The following is a 27,961-nucleotide window of genomic DNA, read 5'->3' as shown; positions in this document are numbered from 1 at the left end:
TACTTTTTCTTTTTCTTTTCACAAACAAGTTTTTATTATTTTCTAACACATGCATAAAACTTGTACATGAACATTATTGCACTAGCATTACAGTATATATGCCGCAGGCCACTGTCCAAAGTTATAAATCCTGACCATAGTATTCCCCCCCATCCGCCTCCAGATCTTTCTGTGCTTTTGTGGGCAGCCTCATGCAGCGTAGATAGGCTACCCCTGCTAGGTGCACCAGTCCACACCCACTCTTCACTCCTCCAATGAGGGGTCCTGTGGAGAGTGCCACCTCAGGGTGACACATGTTTGGCAACCAGAGAGGTGACCCCAACGAAAGTCGGGTCTGCCTGCGGGCTACCTAGGTCATCCAGTAGGGTCACTCTAGGGGAAAGATCCGGGGTCGAATCAGGAATCACAAGAGTTCTTGTTGTATCCTCTGCCAATAGCGACCAATCACAGGGTAAGCCGAAACCACATGATAGAAATCCGCTTCGGGCATAGAACAACGGAAGTAAGTGGACCGATGGATATTACTGGCTCTAGTCGTATTTCAGGTGGGGATAATTTAGCTTAGTCTAAAGTATGTGGAGATAAGAGGCACCCGTGAGGACATTCTAATGTCTCTCCAGCCTGTGATATCCATTTCCCTGACTCACCCCTCCCAATGTTGCACTGCCTCTACTCTTAAGTGTGACAGGCAGCATAGTTGCCTTTTTTGGTGTGGGCTTGTCTCAATAATAGGAAGAAATCAAATTAGTAAGGAATTTAGAGAGATCAGATCAGGAGTAATGTTGATGTAAGTAGTGGAGCTCTGCCAGCCATCTTCCCTTTGTAGAAGATTTCGTGCCCAAGAATTGGAAACCATCATGAGCAATCACAGAGGAAAAGATCTTAAAGGGACTGCATGAGTAGGGGTGGGCGGAATTTGCGTAGTCGCACTACGCAATATCCTGCGAAACGGTAAGAAATCTCTGCGAACACACAGAAATTCCACGAACACGCGGAATTGCTTGTTCGCGATGCTTTTTTCCTGTTCACGATTCAAAAAGGGGGTGGTGAGGGACAGAGTATCTGAATTAAGCAGAACACTCCTACCCAGTCAACAGATCAGGGCTTGATCCATCACCGTTTTTTAGCTCACTGCACCATCCCAGTTCAGAACCTGGCTACATGCAAATTAGTCTGTCCCTGGCCCAGTGCATCATGGGAACAGGGGAGACCAAACTACCAAGCCAATTCTTTTACTGGAAAGGAAACAAGCTTCCGGGGACCGGTTTCTGGCATTACAGCCGTCTTCGGCCCGGCTTGCTTGAATCCTGATGGTGCAGTGAGCAAGGGACTCATGTCTGAGCATACCCTTCCACACTCGTAGTGGCCAAAACGATTCAAAAAGGGGGTGGTGATGGACAGAGTATCTGAATTAAGCAGAACACTCCTACCCAGTCAACAGATCAGGGCTTGATCCATCACCGTTTTTTAGCTCACTGCACCATCCCAGTTCAGAACCTGGCTACATGCAAATTAGTCTGACCCTGGCCCAGTGCATCATGGGAACAGGGCAGACCAAACTACCAAGCCAATTCTTTTACTGGAAAGGAAACAAGCTTCCGGGTACCGGTTTCTGGCATTACAGCCGTCTTTGGCCCGGCTTGCTTGAATCCTGATGGTGCAGTGAGCAAGGGACTCATGTCTGAGCATACCCTTCCACACTCGTAGTGGCCAAAACGATTCAAAAAGGGGGTGGTGATGGACAGGGTATGCTCAGATGTGAGTCCCTTGCTCACTGCACCATCAGGATTCAAGCAAGCCGGGCCAAAGACGGCTGTAATGCCAGAAACCGGTCCCCGGAAGCTTGTTTCCTTTCCAGTAAAAGAATTGGCTTGGTAGTTTGGTCTGCCCTGTTCCCATGATGCACTGGGCCAGGGACAGACTAATTTGCATGTAGCCAGGTTCTGAGCTGGGATGGTGCAGTGAGCTAAAAAACGGTGATGGATCAAGCCCTGATCCGTTGACTGGGTAGGAGTGTTCTTCTTAATTCAGATACTCTGTCCATCACCACCCCCTTTTCTGAATCGTTTTTCCTGTTCACGATCGCTGTTTGCGTGCTCGAGGGGAAAATATCTCACGACCATGCATTTTGAGAACACGAACAAGCAAAAAATTCCACAAAGCCGTGGAACGGAGAATTTTGGGCAATTTTGCGTTCTCCGCTGAACGCGAAATTACCCAAATTCCACGAGCGGAACGGAATTTACAACCCAGGCCTATGCCTGAGTAGAAAATATTTCTACTAAATAAACCTGATATGTAACTACTGAATCAACCTACAAAAAGAACTGAAGGGCAAAGCCCCCAATGTAATTCTATACTTTTATTATGCTTTGGTAAATACCTTGGAAACATATAATGTAAGATTCATGATCATGCTCAGGACTTTACAGCCTCTAAGAACCCTGAATTGTGATGGTAAGTTGTATTGCTTACATTGTAATGAATGACTTTTACCAACCCTGCTTTAAAATTGACTTTATCTTGTCTTCTTTGCTGAAAAATAGATTCTGCACAAGCTGACGGCAAGGGCATTAATTCGAGATTATGAAGATGGAATTCTTCATGAGAAAGAAAATGAACACGAGGTTTGTAATTAAGGGTTTACTTTTCTGCTGCTTCCTGTAGTATTCACACACACATATATCTATCAGATAACTTAATCAAACTGTATTTGTTAATACTTTGGCGGGTATCTTGTACATGATAATATTAATGTATGATTGCCTTGCACCTGAGTATTACATATATACCCACTTATGTTATATACACTTTGTTATTATGAAGCTGAGGGAACATAATCTTCCATTTGCTTTCTAACTTTGCCATTTCTAGGCACAAAAAGGATATGTTTTGAGGTTCTCAGGTGCCTCTTGCTTTACAGGTCACAGTTTGCCACCAAGCAGGGCCGGGTTTAGTGCTGGTGGTGCCAAGTGCGACAATGCTTGTTGGTGCCCTCCCATCCATGGTGGAGGTGGTGACCACCTCCACCACGGATTCCCTCAGCACCACCTTTTAACAGTGACTCTCAAGTCTCCATAGCCACTCTCTTTCAGTTGCATTTAATTAGTTGTATAGCGCCACTAATACCAGTGTAAGGTGTCAGAACACTTTGCATCACACACACATTACTCAGTCATCCGTATGTAAAACAGCTTATAGGAAATGCTGCATAAACCAGAGGACTACAAGGTGTAGGAGTGGCATGTCATCCATACTGATAGGCAGTATAGTTTAAGAGAGCTTGGTCTACAGAAGCTCAAAACTCAGAATTAATAATAGAACACCATAGTTGGTGGTTCTCTTTAATAATAAGACTCGATTTCTACACAAATTAACCCTTTTTGCAACATCAATCTACACTCTAATGTGTACTTCACAGTATGCATGCGGTTGTTTGCTGACAGTTAATAATCCACTGTTCTATATTAGGACTTTAACTTATAAACTGCAAGTAACAAAAGGATATCGCTTAGAAAAGCAATAGCTCATTGACCTACTTATTTACATTATATGCACTCTGTGATCTGCATGGCACACGTTCTTTGCAGCAGGCATATTACTCCTCTGTGCTATTTTATGATCAGTCAAAACCTCAACTATACAAAACTCTGATCTCTCTCTAGGAAGAACATTAATCATCAGAGTTATATTGTCATTTTTATTGTTGCCTGGAATTTGTTGGAGGTGTGCAATGTGGCAGCAGATGCTTTTGAAACCAAAATAAATTTGCTAACATGGCGATGTGATGAGGGGCCCCTGAGTCTCCCCATTTCTCACCGATATTAATTGACTTCAGTCCGAATAATTGGCACACCTAAAGATTGGGATCCACCAAGAGGATTGGGGCCCCCTGCTCCTCAGGGGCTGCAGGACCTGCGTTACGCACCCAGCCTTGCATCACCCATGGTGCTGCATTGACAGTACTAGGCATTTTTCAATATCAGCACTAAATTCATCTATTCTTGAGGAGAGTTGGATATGATTTGGTAATACTTTTATAGTGTAGCTTGCTCCTGGTCGATGTAGCACGGTCCTTGCTTAGTTCACCTATTGCCTTCCAAATGTGTTCATATAAGTATGTTTTATGTCTGACTCAATAGCAGTTCTTACTTTCAGCAGGCAGTGACGTTTAAGACCTCATCTCAATTTTGGAGTGGTAAAACCACTTCTGGTAAATAGACTGGAGTCTGCTTTTTGCTGCGTGCCGTATTGCTGCTTCATTCTGGCTTCTGTATCTCAGATTGAGTTGTTGGTGGTTGGGGTGATAGGGCATGTATTCCCATGTTTTTAGATGAGGAACCCAGACTGCTATGTGCTTCCCTGCACATTCACCCAGGTTTTACCAGAGAAAAGGCTTGTGAGGGTCTAAACCTGCATATTTCGATAATTACTGTGCTACCTGGAATCCAGATTGTTGAAAATTCCCATTTCCCACCATTTCCCTCGGACTCAGGATGAGGCCCCTATAATGTTACCGAATATGAGCATCGCCAGTTTTGTATTTAGTAATTTCGCTTTCCATGGGTAAAAGGAGATATATATTCCCCAATTGGTATTAAACAATAGGAATGGATCAATGATGTGCCCTTTATCTTCTCACCAGCACATCATGTTTGGCTCTAATTTATCGATCTGGATTCATATGTATTTAAATCCAGATCAGAATTGTTTCCAGTGTTAAAGTTTGAAATAAGAAAGACAATTGATAACCAGATTGTTTGGCTCATCTGGGTTCTTTTGGGTTCCTGATTATCAATACTTTAATATCAGAAGGACGCAACCAACGTTATCTCTGTATCTGAAATAAACAGGCTAGTGTTAGATTCTTTACCGTAGATTATCCCCAGGCATCAGACTGGATCCGGAAAGTTTTGCGTAGCAGTACCCCTGCGTTGGTAGGCGTCGTCTGCGGCTCCGCGTCTGTCGTCAGCGTCGTTGGCGCCGGGATGACGTCGTGGGAGTACTTAGACGCCGCCCTCGCGCGCTAACGTCAGTTCTTCTTTTTTCCGCGCCAGCAAGCGCAGATCCGGAAAAAGCAGAATTCCTTAGTCACTTTTTTTTTTTTAATTATTTTTTATTCGGAAAACCTCAAAGATATCGTCTCAGATCAATACAGGCATGGGCCTACAACCTTTCAGGCCGGCCGCTATATAAAGTCAAAACCATTACAAAGCAAAAGTACACAGTACAGCATCTCTAGGGCCAGAGCCATGGCAAATCGAAAAAGAACAGGATTGATATGTAAGCGTGGTCACTGAACATCAGGATACGAGAGGATTCCATTTTATAATATGGGAAGAAGGATCCGTGGGCATACAATCAAGCAAAGTCATATTCTGAGCAAGTCGTGGAATAGGATAGTCGCCATCCATACAAGCATAAATAGAAATTTGCCTTAAAATCGTGCTAATTAGAATATGCCAGCATACATTATTACGCGCTAACTTCGTGTCTTACCCGCGGGGTCAACATCATTTTAAGAAAAACGTAAGCGCACATCGTAAAATCTCGACCCAAAAAGGAAAGCTTTGGACCCCCCATCCAAGCGAAATATGAAAGAAACAAAGAAGAAAATACCAGTAGAGAAATAAAGAAAAGAAGAGCCATAGAAAACAAAGGAAAAGCGAAAAACAAACCCCACCCCCCAACCCCCCACCCTGCATACCAGCAGAAGGCTACGGCCCACCGCCCCCCCCCTATAGGCATGCCTGTCGCCCCAGTACTAAAACCCCAGTTACAAGAAAAAGTGGAGGAGGACCCTCGCAACCGTCCCCGCCCCACCCCCTCCCCCCTCACCTCATCCCAGAAGAGAATGTAGGCTCCCCGAAGAGGAAGCAGCCGTCAGTATGCGCCCATCTCACACCCCCACAATCACAATAACGAACAATGTCTCGCGTCACCACCAAAATCACCAGATCGGTCAAAACAATCATGCGATGTTCATCCCTGGCCAGTCCGAGCGAGAGTAAACAAGCACTCCAACCCAGAGATTCCACAGGCAGGCAGTCTCGGTGTCCAAACTTGCTTCCTAGGGGCCACCCAGGTGCTCAGCGGAGGTAAACGAAAAGTGACAAAACCGCTGCGACAATAGCCACCGTCCAAGAGTGTAGGGACCAGGCGTTGTCGTTTGGTGGCAAGCACATATGTCGAAAATCCAAAAAGAATGTCTGTCGCGCAAGTCCGGTCAGCACCCTCACTGTTCTCGAAATCCGGCACTTCACGCTCCGGGAAGTCCACGATGACAAAAGGCTGTGTATTGACAGGCGCCCAGTCCGACATATTGCCATCTGCGCCCCTAGGTCTCATGTCAGGAGTAATAGGTGCCAGCAAGTCGTGGAGAGCCAACCATACACGGCTCAGGGAGGAATGAAGGTCATTAACAGCAAAAAGGACATCTCCCAAAGTGTACTCCCATTCTTCGCCGTCGGCGGTTGCGATGTTCCTCGCCCCTGGGGACCCCCGAGGCAAGGTAGTAGACATAGCATCAGGCATCCGATGCCTCATTGTCACCAGGCAGACCGTGTTGGGGTTGGAGCGGAACTATGCAGGACTCCCATAATTGCAGCCACACCAGCCTCTTACCCGCCAAGCCGGGAGGGAAAGATCCATAATCCGACGCTCGCTACTGCAGGCGGGCGATACCACTGAGGGCCAGGGCACTCTGGGCGGCCAACCAAAGAAGACCAATGCGGGCAGCGGGACCGTACCCTAGTCACGGGACCTTCAGTGCAGAAGAATCAGCCAGATGCGTGCTATGAGGTTCCAGGCATTCGCATCACACTCCGCTAGCATTCGTCAGCAAAATCGCACGAGCTGCGACTTCCGTGGGGGCACCGGTCCTCTCCGGTCGGCCGCATCCGCTGTTGTTCAATTCCCCCTCGGCCACAGCAAAGCTCGAGGTCCCGGCTTACGGCTGGCACAGGCCGTAATCTCCGCTTCGACGGTTCTCAGCCACCCGAGGTGATCGCGACCCCGGAGTTGCACGGTAGGGTAGTGCGCTACCTTAGCCGTGCGGGGGTATGGTGCAGACTCAGGATAAATTGCAGGATGTTAGGGAGGGAGAGGGCGAACGGCGGAGCCGGGCTTCTAAGCTGCCATTTTGGATGCCGTCTTGGCTCCTCCCCCCCTTAGTCACTTTTTGACTAACTTTTTCGATCTTTTCGATCCTGTTTCGAGTCGTAAGCCTATCGGTGCCAGTAGGGATGCCCGGGTTCAAGCCCTGTGCCGATTGCAACCGACTGATGTCGGATACCGACCCCCATTGCCGGTGCCTGTATTACCTTGGGGCCGACCATGACGACAAGTCGTGCCCCGACTGCCGGGCTTTGACGTCGAAGGCTAGGCGGGAGCGGTCCCGTAAGTGCCTCGAGCTCCGGCAGTCGGCCCGCGCCGTTTACGGTCCAGGTCGAAGCTCGGCGAGTCGACACCATTCGTCGGGCTCCAAGTCCTCAGGTAAGAGGCACTAGAAGTCGAAGAGACTCCCCCCGACACTCGCGCGATGTGGCCGGGGGTTCGGGCGACACCGCCCACGCGGCTCAGCCGGAGCGGCAGGCGCCGCTGCCAGCTCCATACCCGCCGGTCCCTGGGCTGAACGTGACGCGCCGCCAGCGGAGATCGATGCCTTCCTCATGGCCATGAGGTCGCTCTCTCCTCCGTCGGGTCCCGCTGTGGCGCCTTCGGACCCCTTGGCCCGAGCGGGCCGGGTGCTTCGGCGCCGTCGGGTGCTTCTGCCCCGGCGCCGTCGACGACTCCGGTCCGACACCGCAGAGCCCCACCGGGTCCGGATCCGGGTCGCCGCTGGTCGACCTTACGACCCCTCCGCCGGCGCCGACCCCCAGGGTGTCGCCCCCGACGCCGTCCCAGGACGACGGTGTCCCCGGTCCCTCCCTCGGTCCGGATCCGGCGTCAGACCGACGCCGCATTCGATGCCGAGAGAAGAGCAATTCTTGTATGAACCGGCCCCTTCCTTCGAACCTGACTATCAGGAGATGAGGCGAGGGGGACTGGGAGGGGTTTGAGGACCCTCTGGCACGAGAGTGCCAGTCGTTTCAGGACTGGGCAGTGGATCTAAGGGAGGCCAGTGGTTTGGACACTTCGCCCGACACTGGCTTTGTCTCCCCTCCTACCGTGACTAAGGAGGAGGGGCTGCTTACAGCATGGTGCTGATAAGGGCGGCCAAGGCCTTGGGTCTTGAGCTCCACGTCGCAGCCGTGAGGACTAACCTGGCAAGCTCTTCGGAGCCTCTACTGCCGTTTAATGAGGCCCTTACTGACGTTCTGTTGGGCACTTGGTCCAGGCCCGCTACAGGTCCCCCTGTAGATCGGAACGTGGCCAGGTGTCACCGCCCGGCCCTGGGCGACCCTAGCTTCCAGTCCACCCACCCCACCCCCGAGAGCCTGGTTATCCAGGCCTCTAACTCCCAGACCGCATTCCCGACTGCACCACCTGATCGGGAATCCAAAAGGTATGAGCAGTTCTCCTCACTTAGTTTGGGGTTGCGGTCGGTCAACAACGCTTGCCTTTTGGGCCGTTATACCCACTTTCTGTGGGACATGGTCGCGGACGTGCTGCCAGCTTGCCTGGAGGAGGCCCGGGTCAAACTCGCTGAATCTCTTGCGAAAGGCAGGGCGATTTCCACGACGGTGGCGGTTTGCCGCCACGCCTGGCTGAGGTCCGCCAACTTTTTGGCTGATGTCCAGAATTCCCTCATGGACATGCCGTTTGATGGCCTCTTTGACGACAAGGCAGACAGTGCGCTTGAGCGTTTCAAGGACTCCAGGGCTACGGCCAAGTCCTTGGGCCTGTCAGGCCAGCGCCAGCATTCTTCTGCCTTTCGCTCCTTTCGTGGCCAAGGAAGGGGTGCCCCCTCACGTCCTGCCAGCCACGGGCCGCAGACTAACATCCAGCGCGGCGGCGGACGTGGTATCCGCCGTGGCGGTGCCAGGGGACAGCGGCGAGGCCAGTCCACATCCACCCCAGCAGCATCTGCCTCAAAGCCTTCCTAGTCCGAGCTTTCAGACCCATTCGACGCCAGTGGGGGGCAGGGTTCGCCATCACCTCCTCCACTGGTGCTCCATCACATCGGACAGGTGGGTGCTGCAAATCGTCCGAAGGGGCTACTCCCTCCCCTTCAAGGCGACCCCTCCAGCCATGCCACCGCAGTACCAAAGCGTGTCGGGGGATCACTTGCCACTTCTGCAAGAGGAAGTTACGGCCCTCTTGGCCAAGGGGGCCATCGAGCGCATTCCTGGGCCAGAAGTAGGGTGTGGTTGTTATTCCCACTACTTTCTGGTTCCCAAGAAGGGCAAAGGGGGCCTACGCCCTATCTTTGACCTGCGGAACGTCAACGGCTTCCTCCGGAAGGAGAAGTTCAAGATGCTGACTTTGGCTCAGGTCTTAGCTGCCCTAGACCCAGAAGAATAGATGGTAGCGTTGGACTTGCAGGAAGCATATTTTCACATCCCCGTCCTGCCTGCCCACTGGCGTTACCTGCGGGTCACAATAGGCCGCGAGCACCTTCAGTATACCGTGCTCCCCTTCGGCCTTACCAGCGCCCCTCGGGTGTTCACGAAAGTGATTGCGGTGGTCGCAGCCCATCTGCGCAAATTAGGGGTGTCAGTCTTCCCCTATCTCAACGACTGGTTGTTGAAGGTGGGCTTGCCCCAGACAGTCGTCAGCCACCTCCAGACTAGGGCCGACCTCTTGCACCTACTGGGGTTCTCCATCAATGTGCCGAAGTCACACTTGTGTCCCTCTCAGGAGCTCCTCTTCATCGGAGCGGTTCTGGACTCGGCACAGTTTCGGGTTTATCCTCCTGAACAGCGGGTTCGGGATATTCAGGCTCTGATTCCGATCTTTCAGCCTTATCCCGAGTCTCGGTCAGGTTGACGCTTCGGCTTCTGGGGCTGATGGCCTCCTGCATCCTTCTGGGGCATCACGCCAGGTGGTGGATGCGGGCTCTGCAGTGGGACCTGAAGTTTCAGTGGGCCCAGCATCAGGGCAACCTGTCCGACCACGTCCTGATCTCGGAGGGCACTGTGAGACAGTTGCAGTGGTGACTCACGGACCACGATTGGGTCAATGGCAAATCCCTCTCCCTACCCCAACCGGAGCACGTAGTAGTGTCGGATGCGTCCCTCCTGGGCTCTGAGGCCACATGGGAGAGGCGGAGATCAGAGGCCTCTGGTCTCCGGCGGAGTCCTGGCTCCATATCAACCTTCTGGAGCTGCGGGCGATCCGACTTGAACTGAAGGCATTCCTTCCCTCTGTCCGGGGAAGTGTAGTGCAGGTGTTCACAGACAACACCACCGCCATGTGGTACTGCAACAAACAGGGTGGGGTGGGGTCGTGGACCCTTTGTGAGGAGACTCTATGCCTCCGACAATGGCTGGAACACCAGGGCGTCACCCTGGTGGTTCAACACCTGGCAGGTTCCCTGAACGCGAGGGCGGACGAACTCAGCCGCCGGTACATGATGGATCACGAATGGCATCTGAACTCTGACGTGGCGCAAGGTCTCTTTCAGAGATGGGGAGAGCCTTGGTTAGATCTATTCGCCACCGAAGAGAACGTGCAATGTCATCAGTTCTGCGTGTTGGAATTTCCAAGGCGGCACTCGCTCGGAGACGCTTTTCGGCGCGAGTGGAGCTGCGGTCTATTGTACGCCTTTCCGCCTATACCCCTTCTGACCAGAGTGCTGAAGAAGATCAGGCGCGACCGGGCTCAAGTCATCCTTGTGGCTCCGGACTGGGCACGAAGATACTGGTATCCCGAGCTACTCAGCATGTCAGTCGATCCCCCGATTCGTCTGCCTCTTCAGGAGGACCTTCTGTCGCAGCAGAAGGGGACGGTCCTCCACCCGAACCTGTCCAGTCCCCACCTCCATGCGTGGAGTGAGCGGCGACAGTTGAGGCCATTTGACTTGCCTCCTGAGGTCTGTGATGTGATTCTGGCAGCCAGGCGTCCCTCTACAAAATCGGTATACGCCTGCAGGTGGAACAAATTTGTGGCATGGTGCACAGCAAAGGCTATGGATCCCCTTTTGCCCTCCTTTCAGAGGTTCTTATCTTTCTACTTTCTCTTGCCCAGCAGGGCTCTGCTCTGGGCACTATCAAGGGCTACCTCTCTGCCATTTCGGCCTTTTTAAGGCTACCTGATCAGCCTTCTCTTTTCAAGTCCCCTGTTGTAAATAGATTCTTGAAGGGCATCACTCACATGTTTCCTCCTGTTCCTTTCGTGATGCCTCAGTGGGACTTGAACCTTGTTCTTACTTATTTGATGTGCTCTCCTTTCGAGCCACTTCACAATTGCCCTTTTCGTCTTCTCACTCTTAAGACTGCCTTTCTGGTTGCCATCACCTCTTCCAGGAGAGTGAGTGAGTTCCAAACCTCCTTTCCTTTCTGTCCATCCGGACAAAGTTGTCTTGAGAACGCGTCCCTCTTTCCTGCCCAGGGTAGTCACAGCCTTGCACATCGGGCAGTCCATCACCATGCCCACCTTCTTTCCGCCTCGGCATCCCTCGAAAGAGGAAGAGAGGCTCCACTGCCAGGACCCAAAACGTGCACTCTCATTCTATCTGGACCGCACATTCCAGTTCCGGGTGGACGACCAGCTCTTTGTTGGTTACGTGGGCGCTAAGAAGGGACGGGCGGTGCACAAACGAACCATCTCTCGGTGGGTTGTGTTGTGCATCCAGGTATGCTACTCTTTGGCTAAAAAGGAGCCTCCTGTTGGCTGAGGGCCCCTTCCACTTGGGCCACGGCAGCTACTACTGCCTTAGGTCGGGGAGTCCCCTTGCAGGACATCTGTCAGGCAGCCACTTGGGCCTCGCTGCACATGTTCGCTAGACACTACTGCCTGGACAGCCAAGTCCGGAGAGATCGCTTTTTCGGCTGTTCTGTTCTCCAGGACTTTCTGGTGTTATCATTGGTTCGCAGACCCACCACCGGGGTTGGTATTGCTGGGGTATCTATTCTAAGGTAAGGAATCTAACACTAACCTGTATCTTTCAGATGCACAAGTTACTTACCTTCGGTAACGATATATCTGTAAGAAACAGTAGTTAGTGTTAGATTCCTTACCGCCCCACCCATACTCCCCGTTCTGCGAACCGATATCTAGGGTTAAGGTTCTTCCCTTTGAGGGCCCTAGTTTCATGGCACCAGTGTTGGTTTTTATCATGGCTCTGCGTTCCTGGCGCGGAAAAGCTGTGTATAAGAACTGACATCAGCGCGCGACGGCGGCATCTAAGTACTCAGACGACGTCATCCCGGTGCCAATGACGCCGACGATGGACTCGGAGCCTCAGATGACGCCTACCCACGCGCAGGGGTACTGCTACGCAAAACTTTCCGGATTCAGTCTGACGCCTGGGGATATTCTAAGGTAAGGAATCTAACATTAACTACTGTTTCTTACAGATATATCGTTACCGAAGGTAAGTAACTTGTGCGTTGATAATGTACATGTGATACCAGTATTTGCCATATCTAGCCAATTCAGTATAAACTGCATTGGAGCCACCTTCAAATCACAATCAGTGTCTTCACTCATACTGGTCCAGTACTTAGGCAGTGCATTCAAGAAGGAAATGTGTTAGGTCTGCATGCCATTTCTTTCATGTGCATTCCTTATTTATTTTACATTGTTCATTAAAATTTTAGGACACCCGAGTCTTGTTATTTTTAGCCACAGGCAGATTATTAGGGACTACCTTTGGCAGCTGCTCAGCCAGAGCCGGCTTTAGCGCTGGTGGTGCCTGGTGCAATAATTACCTCACTACCATTCACCAATAGGGCCCCTATTCTCACTTTAGTCCATTTCTGACATTCATTTCATTTTTTTTATAGCTCAACTTTTTGTTCACTCACACTCAGTTCTATGATCTGCATAGTACCCATTCTTTGTGGCAGACATATTAACTACATGATTAGTCAAAACTGTTACGAGACAAAACTCTGATCTCTCGCCAACAGGAACATTAATCACACAGTTGTCTTGGCATCTTTATTGTTGCATGGAAACTGCTGAACACAGGAACTCTGCTGCACGTGCTTTTAAACCCATAAGTTATTTTTAAACACCGTGCCCCTCCAGGTCAGTGCCAGGTATAGCTGCATCGGCCGCACCGTCCTCAACCCAGCCCTGTACTCTACTAGATAACTCAACATTGCAATACATTTCCTTTTATTCTACGAGCTGTCTTTCTTTTTAAAATTGGCAACCAGAGGACCAGTTTCACCTAACCCCAGCTCCATCCAGTTATTCCCTTGCACAGGTGTCGTGTTGAAATGGAAAGCACCCTGCTGTGCCGCTAATGTGTCACCACACTGTCGGACGAAGCTTTAAACTTTGTCCTTGTTGGGATAGGCATGTCCCTTGCATGATGTTCTTTCGTGTCCTCTGCTCAAACCGCATGTACCTGTGATCCAGGTTCTTTTGTTAAATCTTTTTCATTGACAATTTATATAGCAATAACAAGAGAAGTAACAATTACAATATAACAATTAAAAGTCGAAAATCATACAATGTTAAAGGGATGATAAGTGTATTACAGTGAATACGTTCAAGGAAGGATCTTAGACAGAATAAAAAGCGAGGGCCTTGTCTGGTACCTCTATGTAAAGTAAAATAGGGGGAGAAAGAGCCATTAACAAAATCACTGGCACAAGGGTCAGAGTATAATCATTTTATGAATTAAATACATTTTGGACCAAAGGCAAACCAGTGGAGAGTGATGAATGTGAATTAGTAATTAATGCAGTCAAAGGCTTTTTCATCATCAAGAGAGATAGGGCAGCAAGAAAGGCATTAACCCCCAGATTCATCAAAGTGCCATTTTGCGAGTCCTTAATAGCGATTTTTAAGGAATCGCTATTAAAGACTCGCAAAACGGGATGCATGTAGAAATCGCAATATTTTTTGCGATTTCTACTGCTTCCTTATTTGCGATTCGGTCATTGCTAATCGCAAATAAGGAATGGCTTTCCAATTCATACCTATGGGCCTAAAGGCCCATAGGAATGAATGGGGAGTCATTCCTTATTCGCAATTAGCAATTAGCGAATCGCAAATAAGGAAGCGATTTTAAGGGTGCCAGGGTGTCCGAAGGACACCCTGTAGCACCCCTGAAATGCAAATGTACACTGGTATTGCGCACACGCATGTCCAAAGGACATGTGTGTGTGTAACATACAACTTAGAAAAATGCACTAAAGTGCATTTTTCTAAGTTTTCGCTATTTACCACGAAGTTGCACTTCGTGGTAAATAGCGGCCCCATATTGCGAATTCGCAATTTTAAAAAGGTTCATGAATAGCATTTAAGGAATCTCTAATTGAGATTCCTTAAATGCGATTCCTCGCAATTTAGCGATTTCTATAATTGCGATTTTTGCATTTGGGATGATGAATACAAAATGAATGCAAAAATGATGATGAATGCAAAAATAGCGCTCGCAAAGGGCCAGATTCTCAGAATCTGGCCCTTTGCGAGCCGATTTCAGCTTGATGAATCTGGCTGTAAGTTTCTTAGCCAATGTAAGAATATTAGAGAGCATTCAGGCATTATCCACATCAAGTCTGCCCTTAATGAAATCTATTTGACAAGAAGGGGCACAATAGTTTCTAGGCGAGATACTAGGATCTTGGCAAATATTTTGCAATCATAATTAATCAGTAAAATAAGTCGATAGTTCTTACAAAGGGTGGGATCTTTACCTGGCTTAATTATAATAATGATCAAGTCTTTCATAAAAGATCCAGTAGCCTTAAAGGTCAAAAGAAAAGAATTAAAAAGTGTAGGAAGGTGGATATCTGACTATATGGTTACCCCAACTTTTTGCCTAGTGTTTAGCTGGTTTTCGACTTAGTTGGCCTCGGATCCTGCTATTCAGGGCCCCAGGCTATCTGCTCTTTCTGTAAAATGGACTCCATGTACTTTAGGTACATACCTAATTGGGAATTGGGTCACCTTTGTGAGCCCCTGTATAGTGTACCATAGGTACCCAAGGCATAGGTGCATCCAAGGCCTACCAGGGGCTGCAGCATGTATTATGCCACCCCTGGCTGACCATCCCAACTGACACCACAGTCTGACCACTCAGCTTGGGCAAGGTGGTGTAAGCACCCCTTGCTTAGATACAGTATACCTATATCTACCCTTATATATAGACACATATATACCTATAAGTCACTCCTATGGCAGGCCTTGACAATCCTGAAGGCAGAGTGCTTGGTTTTATGTGAGAGGATGCTCTAGCATGAGCTGAGCCCTTCTGCAGGTTTCGGAACCATGTCCTTACAGCTGTTCTATGATATAGCCATTGGCTTTATCAAAACATGTAGTGTAAGGTGTCAAACACTTTGGAATACTACCCCCCCCCCCCCCCCTGCCACAGGGGGTAGCACTCCACCCTTCTAGAGGGAGAAGACATGTAGTTACTGCTTTACCCGGTTAAAGTTAAACAGAGCCTCAGCATCACAAAATGGATGCTGCTGCCACAGACACAAGTCTGACCTCCTGCAGCTGGAGGAAACTCCGGCAAGGGAGGCCTGGACAATAGGTTTCCTGTCGAGGGAGGACCTCCCTCCCCAGACAGCCTGTAGTGTAATAGGGCAGGGTGGGTTCAATGGAAAGATGCTTTTCCAGACACTGCCTGGGGCACACAAGGTGCTTTATGCATAGCCCGGTTCAAACCAGTTGCTGGGGCACTCCAGCCCCAGCTCTGGTGCGAAACTGGACAAAGGGAAAGGGGTGTAACCACCCCCCTCTCAGGGTCCACCCATAGGAAGGACCAAGCAGGTAATCCAGCCCCAAAAATCAGTATAAAGGTAGGAGCTGTGTCTAGAGACATTGGATTATCCTGGACTGAAACTCTGAAACGAAACTCTTGGACCTTCGATGTTCTATACCGACTAGAAGACTGAAGACATCTCCCTTGTGGTCAAGGAGTGACCACCCTGTGCAAACAGGCACCACCAGTAACTTGCCGGTTTGCTTTGTCGACGCTCCCGCCGGAACCCGAAGACTCAGCGACTCAGGAACTGGACTTCCAGACTTCTCTGACTCCGATCCACATCCACAGCAAAGCTGAGACCCGTGGCGGACACGAGAGACGTGGGACCGGACACCCTGAAATACCTGCTCTTTGCTAAACCGTGCAGCTTCTGAGGCATCCTGGAAGTTGTGCATTGGGGTTTTAGAAGCCCCAGACCCGAGCAGCATTTGCACCGAAGCTCAGCCCTCCACACTCCTCGAGTGCCGCGTGGGGCCTGCTCTTGCATTTCAGCTCCACGCGTCTTACCGGTTGCTAGCCCATTGGCTAGTTTGCCCTCCGAAGGCTTTCTTTTGAAACTACACCGCTTGCCTGGTTGCTCCGTGCTTGCTCCAGCTTCCCTGCAAAGGAGAAGCTCCCCAGACCTTGCTGGTCTGACCTGAAGCCAATCTTCCCTTCCTGCGTGGATTGCGTTTCCCAAGGCTTGTTGGGTCCAATCCGGATACCGACACCGCAGTCAACTAGATCCTTCGTGGGACAGCTCGAATCCAGCTCCTGGTCATCGTCGACGCCTCCTGATCCTCTAGGCTGCAGAGACAAGCTTCACCTTCTTCACCTGAAGCACTCGACATCGCCTGGTTCCTTCCTGGTCACTGGCTAGTGACCCAGACTCTGTCCCCTCTGCTTTCAGCTTCTTCACATCTTCGATCCACCCTTGGATCCACCCGGACACTTTTCTCCTTGTCGCCTGCAGCACTTCTTTGCAGCTCTCCATAGGAAACGACGACGAAACCCGACACAAAAGAACACCTATGCACCCGGCTTCCCTGGGTGAGGTAACTCGAGTACTCCGGTGCTCCCGTGGGTGTTGACTCTCGAAGTGTCCTAGTTTAAAAGGGTTTTACCGTAGTCCATCCGGAAGTGTCCTTAATCAACTACTTTGTAACTTTTACGTTCCCATTATAACTCTATGGTAACTCGCGACTGTCTTTAGACACTGCACGCGTCTCCTGTGGGCCCCCTACTTCCAATCCTTTGGTTGTCCAGTGTAGCCCCAGCGATTCCCTAGGCTCTAGGCCTATTCACCATTCTTGAAGTGGTTCTTATACCACTTACCTAGTATATGGTTCGTGAGGCCCCCAGGGCAGAATTGTATTTGTGCAACTTAAAGTATGCTTAATGGTTAACTTGTAAGGTATCTCGATCTCTGACCTCATAAAGAGTTCAGAGGGGTTGTGTTAGTAATACATACATCTGAAAGAGACACGTTAGTGATAGATTCCTTACCTTAGAATATCTCCAGGCGTCAGACTGGATCCGGAAACTTTTGCGTAGCAGTACCCTTGCGCGTCGGTAGGCATCGTCTGCGGCTCCGCGTCCGTCGTCGGCGCCGTGATGACGTCGTCGGAGTATATAGACGCCGCCTCCGCGTGCTGACGTCAGTTCTTCTTTTTTCCACGCCAGCCAGCGCAGATCTGGAAGAGCAGTACTCTGGTAAATTTTTGACTAAGTTTTGGAGATCTTTTTTATCCTTTTCGAAGTCTATTCGACTCCGACGGTGCCGTAGGGATGCCCGGATTCAAACATTGTGTAGATTGCGACCGCACCATGTCGGTTACGGATCCGCACCGCCAGTGTCTGACGTGTTTGGGCATCGACCACGACGACGAAGCCTGCCCCGACTGTCGGGCCCTTTCGAAGAAAGCCAGGCGGGAGCGGTCTCGCAGGCGACTCGAAATCCGACAGTCGGCCCCGCGCCGAATGAGGTCCCGGTCCCGGTCCCACGGGAGGTCGAGGGACAGGTCGCGGGGGCGGAGCCGTCACAGCTCCGGGAGTCGGCACCACTCCTCCGGGTCCAAGTCGTCAGGTAAGAAACACAAGAAGTCGAAGAGACATCATCGCTCTTCCGACTCCCCCCGATGCTCGCACGATGCGGCCGGGGGTTCGGGTGACACCGCCCACGCGGCTCCTCGGGAGTCGCGGGCGTCGCGTCCGGCCCCATACCCGGTGGTCCCTGGGCTGCACGCGACGCCGGAGGAGATTGAGCGTTTCCTCATGGCCATGAGGTCCCTGTCTCCTCCCACGGACTCCACGGCGCCTTCGGGCCCAGTGGATCCGTCTAGGGGCCCTAGTGGGTCGGGGGCTTCGACCCCGACGGGTGCTTCGGCCCCGACGCCGTCGGTGCCTTCGGGCCCGGCGCCGCAAGGCCCCACGATCCCGACACTGCGGGTGCCCTCGGGCCCGGCGCCGCAGGGTTCAGCGGCTCCGGCGCCACCGACGCCTTCGGGCCCGGTGCCGCAGGGAGCTGCTGGGCCTTCTTCGGGTGATGGATCGTCACCGGTGGACCTTGCGACCCCCCCCCTGGCGTCGATCCGCGTGGTGTCACCCCCGGCGCCGTCCTCGGGCGGCGCCGTCCCCGATGCCTCCTTTACTTCGGTTCCGACGTCGGAGCGGCGCCGCTGGGCGTCGCATCCGACGCCGGTTGGAGATTTCGTCTTCTATGAACCGACCCCATCGTTTTACGACCCTGAGTCTCAGGAGATGGGTGAAGGGGAGGATTGGGAGGGGTCTGAGGACCCTCTGACCAGGGAGTGTCAGTCTACTATGGACTGGTCAGGAGACCTTGGGGAAGCCAGTGGCCTGGACACCTCTCCAGACACTGGATTTGTCTCTCCTCCTACCGTGGCTTCGGAGGAGGGAGCTGTGTATAGTGTGGTGTTGACGAAGGCGGCTAAGGCCTTGGGCCTTCAGCTCCCCGTCGCGGCCGTGAGGACTAACCTCCTCACAGAGGTCCTTAAACCGCAGTCATGCTTGGCTGAGCCTCTGCTGCCTTTTAATGAGGCCTTGTCCGACGTTCTTTTGGGCACCTGGTCCAGGCCCGCTACGGGTTCGCCCGTAGATAGGAACGTGGCCAGACGCCACCGCCCGGCTCCGGGCGACCCATGTTTCCTGTCCACCCACCCCACCCCCGAGAGTCTGGTCATCCAGGCCTCTAATTCCCAGACCGCATTCCCGACGGCCCCGCCGGACAGGGAATCCAAGAGGTATGAGAACAATGGCAAGAAGATGTTCTCCTCCCTTAGTTTGGGACTGCGGTCTTGCAACACCGCATGCCTCTTGGGCCGCTACACCCACTCTCTGTGGGAGACGGTGGCGGAAGTGCTGCCAGAGTGTCCGTTGGAGGTACGGGCCAAACTCGGCCAAGCCCTTGTGGAGGGCCGAGATGCAGCCAAATATTCTATTAGGTGTGGGCTTGATACCACCGATTCGCTAGGCAGAGCGATGGCTACGACGGTGGCGGTGAGACGCCACGCCTGGCTGAGATCCGCCAATTTTTTGGCTGATGTCCAGAACACTCTGATGGACATGCCGTTCGATGGCCGTCGCCTCTTTGGCGACAAAGCGGACCACGCGCTTGAGCGCTTTAAGGACTCCAGGGCTACGGCCAAGTCCTTGGGCCTCTCGGCCCCGCGCCAGCAAACGGGTTCCTTTCGCTCCTTTCGTGGCCACGGAAGGGGTGTCCCCACACGTGCCGCCAGCCACTCGCCGCAGACTGTCGTCCAGCGCGGCGGCGGCCGTGGAAACCGCCGCGGAGGCGGTCGGGGAAACAGGCGAGGTCAGTCCACACCTTCCCCCGCGGCATCCACTCTAAACCCTCCTAGTCCGTGCTTTTCGGCCCATGTGACGCCAGTGGGAGGCAGGGTTCGCCATCACCACTCTCACTGGCGCACTGTCACTTCGGACAGGTGGGTGCTGCAGATCGTCCGGAGGGGCTACTCTCTCCCCTTCGAGACGACTCCTCAAGCTATGCCACCGCAACTCCACCGCGTATCGGGGGATCACTTGCGGCTCCTGCAGGAGGAAGTTTCGGCCCTCTTGGCCAAGGGGGCCATCGAGCGCGTTCCTGGGCCAGAAGTAGGATGTGGTTGCTATTCCCACTACTTTCTGGTACCCAAGAAGGGCAAAGGGGGCCTGCGCCCTATCTTGGATCTGAGGAACGTCAACGGCTTCCTCCGGAAGGAGAAGTTCAAAATGCTGACTCTGGCTCAGGTCTTGGCTGCCCTAGACCCAGGAGACTGGATGGTAGCGTTGGACTTGCAGGACGTGTATTTCCACATCCCCGTCCTGCCGGCCCACCGGCGTTACCTGCGGTTCACGGTAGGCCAAGAGCACTTTCAGTTTACTGTGCTCCCCTTCGGCCTTACCAGCGCCCCACGGGTGTTCACGAAGGTGATGGTGGTGGTCGCAGCTCATCTGCGCAGGTTAGGGGTTTCAGTCTTCCCCTACCTAGACGACTGGTTGTTGAAGGCGGGCTCGCCCCAGACAGTCGTCAGCCACCTACAGACTACGGCGGATCTCCTGCACCAGCTGGGATTTTCCATCAATGTGCCGAAGTCACACCTGTGCCCCTCTCAGAAGCTCCTTTTCATCGGAGCGGTTCTGGACTCGGCGCGGTTTCGGGTTTACCCGCCCGAACAGCGAGTTCGGGATATACAGGCCTTGATTCCACTCTTCCGGCCTTTATCCCGGGTTTCGGTCAGGTTGACGCTGCGGCTTCTGGGGCTGATGGCCTCCTGCATCCTTCTGGTGCATCACGCCAGGTGGCGGATGCGGGCTCTGCAGTGGGACCTGAAGTTTCAGTGGGCCCAGCATCAGGGCAACCTGTCCGACCATGTCCTGATCTCGGAGGGCACTGCGAGACAGCTGCAGTGGTGGCTCACGGACCGCGATTGGGTCCACGGCAGATCCCTCTCCCTTCCCCAACCGGAGCTGGGGAGGCCACTTGGGAGAGGCGGAGATCAGAGGTCTCTGGTCTCCGGCGGAGTCCCGGCACCATATCAACATGTTGGAGCTGCGGGCGATTCGTCTGGCACTGAAAGCATTCCTCCCGTCTGTCCGAGGGAGTGCAGTGCAGGTGTTCACGGACAACACCACCGCCATGTGGTATTGCAACAAACAGGGCGGGTGGGGTCGTGGACCCTCTGCCAGGAGGCTCTGCGCCTTTGGCAATGGCTGGAACATCAGGGCGTGACTCTGATGGTTCAACACCTGGCAGGTTCTCTGAACGCCAGGGCGGACGAACTCAGCCGACGGTGCTCGATGGATCACGAATGGCGTCTGAACTCGGACGTGGCGCAAGGTCTCTTTCTGCAGTGGGGAGAGCCTTGGTTAGATCTATTCGCCACCGGAGAGAGCGCGCAATGTCATCAGTTCTGCGCGTTGGAATTTCCAAGGCGGCACTCGCTCGGAGACGCTTTTCGTCGCGAGTGGAGCTGCGGTCTGTTGTACGCCTTTCCGCCTATACCACTTCTGCCCAGAGTGCTGAAGAAGATCAAGCGCGACCGGGCACAAGTCATCCTTGTGGCCCCGGACTGGGCACGAAGGTACTGGTATCCCGAGCTACTCAGTATGTCAGTCGATCCCCGGTTCGTCTGCCTCTTCAGGAGGACCTTCTGTCGCAGCAGCAGGGGACGGTCCTCCACCCGAACCTGTCCAGTCTCCACCTCCATGCTTGGAGATTGAGCGGCGACAGTTGAGGCCATTTGATTTGCCTCCTGAAGTTTGCAACATCATTCTGACAGCCAGGCGTCCCTCCACTAAGTCGGTATACGCCTGCAGGTGGAACAGATTTGTGGCATGGTGCACAGCAAAGGCTGTGGATCCCCTTAATGCCCCCCTTTCAGAGGTTCTCCTCTTTCTTCTCTCTCTTGCCCAGCAGGGCTCTGCTCTGGGTACTGTCAAGGGCTACCTTTCAGCTCTTTCAGCCTTTCTGAGGCTTGCTGACCAACCTTCTTTGTTCAAGTCCCCTATCGTTAATCGATTCCTGAAGGGCATCACTCACACGTTCCCTCCTGTTCCCTTTGTGATGCCTCAGTGGGACTTGAACCTGGTTCTTACATTTCTGATGTGCGCTCCCTTTGAGCCACTTCACAACTGTCCTCTTCGCCTTCTTTCTTAGAAGACTGCCTTCCTGGTAGCCATCACCTCTGCCAGGAGAGTGAGTGAGCTCCAGGCTCTGTCTTGTAAGCCTCCTTTCCTTTCAGTCCATCCGGACAAGGTTGTGTTACGGACTCGGCCCTCCTTCCTACCCAAGGTAGTCACGGCCTTCCACATTGGGCAATCCATCACATTGCCCACCTTCTTTCCGCCTCTGCACCCCTCGAGAGAGGAGGAGCGGCTCCATCGTCTGGACCCAAAACGTGCGCTCTCATTTTATCTGAATCGCACACAACAGTTCCGGGTGGATGATCAACTCTTTGTTGGGTACGCGGGCGCTAAGAAAGGGAAAGCGGTGCACAAGCGGACCATCTCTCGGTGGATTATCTTGTGCATCCAGGCGTGTTACTCCTTGGCTAAGAAGGAACCCCCTGTTGGGCTGAGGGCTCATTCCACTCGAGCCACGGCCACTACAACTGCCTTGGGCCGAGGTGTGCCCTTGTAGGACATTTGCCAGGCGGCTACGTGGGCCTCGCTGCACACGTTTGCGAGACACTATTGCCTGGACAGTCAAGTCCGGAGGGACGGCTACTTCGGCCGTTCCGTCCTCCAGGACTTTCTGGTGTGATTATTGGTTCGCAGACCCACCACCACAGGGATGGTATTGCTGGGGTATCTATTCTAAGGTAAGGAATCTATCACTAACGTGTCTCTTTCAGATGCACAAGTTACTACTTGTGTAACAATATATCTGTAAGAGACATTATTTAGTGATAGATTCCTTACCGCCCACCCATCCTCCCCGTTCTGCGAACCGATATCTAGGGTTAAGGTCATCCCCTTTCAGGGCCCTAGTTTCATGGCACCAGTGTTGGTTTTTGTCATGGCTCTGCGCTTCTGGCGCGGAAAAGCTGTGGCTAAGAACTGACGTCAGCACGCGGAGGCGGCGTCTATATACTCCGACGACGTCATCACGGCGCCCACGACGCCGACGACGGACGCGGAGCCGCAGACGACGCCTACCGACGCGCAAGGGTACTGTTACGCAAAAGTTTCCGGATCCAGTCTGACGCCTGGGGATATTCTAAGGTAAGGAATCTATCACTAACTAATGTCTCTTACAGATATATCGTTACACAAGTAGTAACTTGTGCATATATATATATATATATATATTTTTTTTCTTTCAAAAACCTTTATTGTACCTTTCAATTTACACCGCTTTTGGCCTACAACCCATCCGGGCTGGCCGCCATCACATTAACAGTGTCAGCATGCAGTAATATCCAATACAAATCCTATTGTCATTTTTCCTACAATACATTATCACCGCCTCAGAGAAAAGGCACAGCTATTCCACTGTTCAGTCAATCAGTGTGGTTTTTGGTTTTTTCTTTTTTTGCAAAAACAAGAACATAATAAAACGTAAGGAAGCACATTATAGTCGGTCATTATGGTTCCTAGGTTCCATGGCTACGTAGGGATGTACCCCCCTTGTACTAATTCCCTTTCGTGAACCTCCACCCATCCCCAAAACCTATTATCAGGTGTGTGCGGGACCTTCCAGGTATCATCCCTATGGTGACGCCGCTACTCTGACGCCCAGTACAAGTCCGGCGTGTTCCCATGCAACCTAAAATCTGTGAACCCTCCCCCTCGCGGGTTCCAAGTGGCCCTTTATCCCGCATCCTCCTCATCTTCAGACTCGTCCTGCTCATCCTCTGTTAAGGGATCACAAATCTCTCCTCTGTATATATTCCACTTGGACCAAATTTTGTTCCATTTCCCCGGGCATGCCCTGTTGGAGTATACTGCTCGCTCCGTCACCATGACCCTATCCATGTTAAGACCCCATTGAGCCGCCGTAGGTGCCTCGGCTGCGCCCCATTTCTGAGCGAGTGCTCATATATTTTGTATATACCTTGTGTGGTGTCCTTTCATTTGGTATTCAAGGGATTATAATTGGTAAAACAGCTTGCTTCACATGCTCTCTGAAGTTTAAGCCTAAGGCTGCTGGTCCATGCTACCACTAGGATAGCTGATCTATAAGGTTGACTTTACAACCACCATCATAAGGGTCGTTTAGACTGGTGCAAGGTGCCCACTAGAATAGTGGACATCATATACCAGGCTAACTTCTCACAAAAAGCTCTAATAATCTGGGGAGAAAAGAAGGTAAAATGGAGGAGATTAATTCAGTAGAAAACACATTTGGACCAGGAGCCTTAGCTATTTTAGGGATTTGATGGCATATATAATATCTGATAGAGACGTCTAGCCGCAGTTTCCTTAACTTAGAATATCCCCAGGCGTCGGACTGGTCCGGAAAATCTTTGCGCAGCAGCACCTCTGCGCGCCGGGCGGGCGGCGCCGCACGGCTCCGCCCTGAAGTCGTCCATGCACGTGACGTCAGTGGAGCTATACAGCCCCGCCCCGGCACGCCGACACCAGTTTTCTTCTTTTCCGCGTCACAACGTGGATCCGGGAAACCAGCAGTTCCTGGCCTACCTTTGGGTCTTCTAGACACCATTGCTGTCGTACCGGAACAGTGTGCGATGCCCTCCTGGATCAAAGCCTGTGAGGCATATGTGCGTCAAAAGTTTGGCACTGATCCGCACCTTATTTGCATGTGGTGCCTTGGTGTGCACCACGATTCCAAGCAATGCGGCGACTGTCAACCGTCGGGAACGCCGTATGAAGCTGATGACCACTCAGCTGTCCAGGCCAGTTTCATCTCGTCGCTGCTCTCTGTCTCCAGAGGGGGCTCGCTCCCGTGACCGTCGCCCTAAAAGAGGTAAGTGGAACCACAAGCGTCCAATTAGGTCCACCTCTCGTAGGCGTGCCGCTGGCGCCCACTCCTCACGTACGGGGTCAGCTACGTGTGCCCGGGGTCACCTCCTCCTTACACTCCTTTTGCAGGAGTTGGAGCGATGCGCTCCCAAATGGAGTCCTACTCCCGGGCTCTTCAGGCCTACTTTGAGTCTCCTTCTCTCCCTGGCACGCCATCGGGCCCCACAGAGGCGGTGGGTACTCGCCGTCTGATCCTTCCCCGACCAGGGTTGTGTGCACAGACTCGGACTCCGGAGCCGAGGGGACGACGTTGGTCCGTGGCCCAGACCATCTTGGTCGCTCTAGCACACTCCGCCAGTCAAGGCATAGCCCTGTGCGCCATCCTGCGTGGACGGCGGAAGTGGCGTCGGCGACGCCGGCCATGCTGGCGTCGCCGGGTTCGACGCTAGGCTCTCGCCGCCAGTCAACGCATAGCCCTGTGCGGCTTCCTGCATGGACAGCGGGGGTGGCGTCGACGATGCTGAGCTTGGAGCTAGGCTCCACGTCGGACCCAAAGCCGGGCTCATCGTCCAAGCCCACGCCCAGCTCACTTCCCCCGACACCGGTCGGCGTCGAGGATGCATCCCTCGTGGAGGTCGTCGACGTCCTGTCGACTCCGACACGGCGCCCACTAATGCCACTGTCGACACATCCATCGCCACCGGTGCCCATCCTTTCATCAATACCCGTGCCCATGCCTAGGGTTGCTCCGGATTCCTTGTTTCTGTCACCTCAGCGGGGTCGACCGATACCGGTATCCGCAACAGCCTTTTCAGATGCTGTTGCTTCCCCTGGTCTGGAGCCACTGGTACTGGTTCCTAGTGTGGCATGGCCTTCGGGTCGTTCCCCAGCCCCGCACTTTATGGCGACTGGGAGAATTAGCCTCCAACCATCTCCTACAGACGGCCTCTTGTCCCCTCCTAGGGTGATTACTGAGTTGAGGGCTGCCTACGCGCGGACTACCACCAGGGGAGCTGCTATCCTTGGCTTTCAGCCTCCTGTGGTACCCCTCATTTCCGATCCCTTAACGGATCTGCTTCATCTCCAGCCCATTACAGTGGAACCCTTGCTACCCCTTGGGGGTGCTTTATTGGAGGTCCTGCGTGGCACGTGGGCACGGCCCTCTTCCGGAGCCCCGGTTAATCAGGCCATTGTCAGTAGGCACCGTCCTGCCCCGGCGGATCCACTCAATCTGTCCCTCCATCCTGCTGCTCAAGGCCTGGTAATTCAGGCGGCTTTTGGTTTACAAGACTCCTCCACTTTACCTTTGTTTCCTCCCACCCGGGAATCCCGGTCGCTGGATGCATGTGGCAGACAGCTTTTTGCTTCTTCTAGCGCGGCCATCCACGCTTTAAACACTACATACGTGTTTGCACTTGCGTCCTCCGCACTCTGGGACTCTGTGGCTAACTTTCTTCCTTCTCTTCCAGAGGAATTGCGCCCGGAGTTACTCCGTCTTGTTCTTCATGGCAAGGAAATGGCTCATTTTACTATACACTCCTCCCTGGATACCACGGACCGTTGGTCGTGCTCTTGCATGGTCGGTGGCTTTGCGCTGTCATGCCTGGATGCGTGACAGCCGCTTCCCTGATAATATCTGGGAGAGCCTCCAGGACATGCCATTTAATGGAATAGACCTTTTTGGGCCCCACGCTGACTTTGCGATCTCCAGGCTTCTGTCAGGGCATTCGTAATTTTGACACGCCACTAACTGGCTGACTTTTCTTCTTGGTTGCGGTCTTCCTTTACGGCAAGCTTTTTTATCAGAGGCAGGTTGGTGCCTCTATATTGTTTTTATAGCTGTACGGCTGCATTGATTTTTGTTTTCAAGTCCTCTGACTGTCTGTTTTGCCAAGAGGACCTCCCCCTCTTGCCAGGGGTTGACCCTTGCCCTATGTGGGGTATTGGTTGGTGGCAGGTATCTGCCTTTGCCTTCGTACGCTCCTGTGGAGTTTTGATTGTAGGTATACCTCTGGGAGTTATATGCCTCCTTTTGCTGCGTTTAGCAGGGTCGCATCGCCCTATTGTCTGTAATACTTAGACTCCGGGTCTAGGTCTATTTTCTTTTGGTGCCTGCCCCTCCTGGGTTGTTCGCCCTAGTAAGGAGTTGGCGTGGACCTCTCTGTTGTAGGTTGTTATGGCCCTTGGCTTGTTCCCCAGTAGTTTTCTCCACATCCCGCTGCTTCCGCTCAGGGATTTCTACGTTCCACTGGCATTCTTAAATGTGGCGGACTCATGGAGTCGGTTCTCCTTGTACTCCGATCTTCCTGGCGTCTAGGACCTGTGAGTTGGTCCTAAGTACTCCCTTCTTAGGCTGGTCTTTTCTTATATATTGTTCTGAGATAGGACTGCTCTCTCGTCCGGACTGACGGCAGACGCTGCTTAGAGCCTGGACTAGTTCCACTTTCTGTATAAGCGGCGGGTACTTTTAAGCGAACCCGAGTGCCTGGGTTTGGACGGCTATCAGCATCTTCTTGAGGCTGATATGTGCGATGTTATTCCTCATGGCTTGTGCGGCCCGTTGCTTCTTGTTATTCAGCGCATCTCGGCTGTTCCTGCTGTCTTGCTCCCTGGTGTTACTTCTGGCCGCGTATGAGCGCCTTTCGGGCAGTGCATGGGCATTCTTTCAATGCTCTCCACATCTCTGTCTGGTAAGGGTCTGTGTAGGAAGGTAGATCCTGACTATGGTTGCCTCCAACTTTTTGCCCTGTGTTTTAGCTGGTTTTTGACATAGTTGGCCTGGGACCCTGCCAATCAGGATCCCAGGCCTACTGCTCTCTCTGTAAAATGGATTCCATGTACCTTAGGTACATATCCAATTGGTACTGGGCCACTTTATCAGACCCTGTAACTCAGGGCCTAGGTGTACCCAGGGCCTACCAGGGGCTGCAGCATGTATTATGCCACCCCTGGCTGGCCATCTAAATCTGACACAACTGGCTGCACGACAGCTGGGGCAAGGTGGTGTAATCACCCTTTGCTTTAGATATAGTATACCTATATCTAACCCTAAAATTGACACACAGATTCCTATCAGTCACTCCTATGGCAGGCCTTGACAATCCTGAAGGCAGAGTGCTTGGAATCATGTGAGATGGTGCTCTGGCATGAGCTGAGCCTGTCTGCAGCTTGCGGAACCAAGTCCTAATAGCTGTTCCA

General features: G+C 52.5%; 1 protein-coding gene across 3 annotated transcripts in view; it reads left to right on the top strand.

Moving 5' to 3' along the window:
- Nucleotides 1-27,961, top strand: part of PARP4 (poly(ADP-ribose) polymerase family member 4) — a 1,988,214-nt gene that overhangs the window by 1,037,229 nt on the left and 923,024 nt on the right. For all 3 annotated transcript variants that reach the window (XM_086935217.1, XM_086935220.1, XM_086935219.1), the window contains exon 29: nt 2,547-2,627. In XM_086935217.1, coding sequence (XP_086791343.1) covers nt 2,547-2,627 — 81 coding nt within the window. The remainder of the gene's footprint in view (nt 1-2,546; nt 2,628-27,961) is intronic.

This window comes from Lissotriton vulgaris, chromosome 8 (genome assembly GCF_964263255.1).
Source record: "Lissotriton vulgaris chromosome 8, aLisVul1.2, whole genome shotgun sequence".
In the NCBI taxonomy this organism is placed as follows: Eukaryota; Metazoa; Chordata; class Amphibia; order Caudata; family Salamandridae; genus Lissotriton; species Lissotriton vulgaris.
The sequence above is the reverse complement of the archived record's forward strand: the minus strand, read 5'-3'. Positions and strand labels throughout refer to the sequence as shown.